The sequence below is a fragment of the Aphanomyces astaci genome (assembly GCF_000520075.1).
Source record: "Aphanomyces astaci strain APO3 unplaced genomic scaffold supercont1.728, whole genome shotgun sequence".
Classification (NCBI taxonomy): Eukaryota; Oomycota; class Saprolegniomycetes; order Saprolegniales; family Verrucalvaceae; genus Aphanomyces; species Aphanomyces astaci.
Genome location: NW_009798991.1, coordinates 1 through 1,469, shown reverse-complemented (window position 1 = coordinate 1,469; position 1,469 = coordinate 1). Strand labels below are relative to the sequence as shown.

The 1,469-nt window shown below is 57.0% G+C and overlaps 1 protein-coding gene across 1 annotated transcript; it reads left to right on the top strand.

The window, feature by feature from the left end:
• Window positions 1-9: 9 nt before the first annotated feature.
• Window positions 10-1,353, top strand: H257_19522 (hypothetical protein; the record flags this gene model as incomplete). Its single annotated transcript, XM_009848662.1, has 1 exon — window positions 10-1,353. A coding segment is annotated over one exon (1,344 nt), but the record flags the coding sequence as incomplete, so codon positions are not given.
• Window positions 1,354-1,469: the final 116 nt, after the last annotated feature.

The window sequence follows — 1,469 nt, the reverse complement described above, 5'->3', positions numbered from 1 at the left end:
TCTATGGAGGACCTGTTGTCGTTTATCCAATTGAACCTCGCCAAGCCGTTAGCGTCTGGCTTTAACACGGCCAATCCAGCGTTCTTGGGCTACGTCGTTGGTGGGGTGCTACCTCAGGCCAACGTGTTGGACTACTACATCCACTCGGTCGACGCCATATCGATCGCATGGCACACTGCTCCGTTCCTCACTCGCCTCGAATCGAACGTGATCCAATGGTTCGGGCACATCGCCGGCTACCCCCGCCACACGTCGTTTGGTATTTTCTCGGAAGGTGCTAGTACTGCCAACTTCAATGCGACCGTCGTCGCGCGGCAAAAGAAGTTTCCGACATCGGAAAACCTCCACCTTGCAACCATGTACTGCTCGAGCGCTGCGCACTTTTGCGTGTCGCGCGCCGCCCGGATGGCTGGCATTGTGCCGACGAATTGCCGATTGATCCCTACCGACCCCGCGACGGGCAGCCTGTCGGTAGCCGCGCTAGAGGCGCAGCTGCAAGCGGACGTAGCCGATGGGTTGGTGCCCTTCCTGCTCGTGGCGACTATAGGCACCACGTCGCTTGGAGCGATGGACAATGTCGGCGCCATGGCTGGGCTGGCCAAGCAGTATGCGTGTCATTTGCACTGCGACGGGGCCCTGGGGGGGTTCTTTCTCCTCACCGAACGCGGCCAACAACTCATGCCAGATGTGGCCTTATCTGACTCGGTTTGCTTTGACTTTCACAAGGGGATGGGGTTGCCGAGTGCTACGTCGCTGCTCGTGGTCAAGGACAGACACGACTTGGTGGCCGCCTTTGGATCGTCCGACGAGATGGAGTACGTCAAGCAGGTGACGACGGCGGCGACTCAGCGAGTTAATTCAAGTCCCCACCCCCACACAGCGCACAAGTTTACGTTTTGTACGGAAAGTGAATTCGACGCGGACTTGGTCTCGTTTGCCGACTGCAGCCCCGACTTGTCCAGGGCGGGCAAGGGGCTCAAGGTATGGTGGACCATCAAATTGCATGGTCTGGATGCGTGGACAGCGCACTTCAACCATTTGCTTGACATGGCCGAGGCAGCGCGAAGTGAGCTCGCCGCGCTGCCTGGGGTGGAGGTCACGGTGGGACACTTAAACGTTGTGACGTTCCGAGCCTCAGCCAATGGCAAGTCTGTCGCTGAATGCAACAAGGACACCAATACCCTCTTGGCTCGTGTAAACGCACGGAACAATGTTTACCTCTCCACGGCATCGACGGTGGACCAGGACGGCCACAAGTACGACACGTGTCGCGCGTGCTTTCAGCATGTCAATATCTCGCTCGGAACGGTCGAGTTGTTGCTGACTGAACTGCGCGAGTGCCTGTGCCCGTAGAATAAACATCGTCATATTAAACCTCAAACTTGGGATGACATTTCTCGCAAGTTGGATTGTCCTCGCCATGCGGGGATAGACATCTCTCTACAAACAAATAATGTCGAGAAGATGAG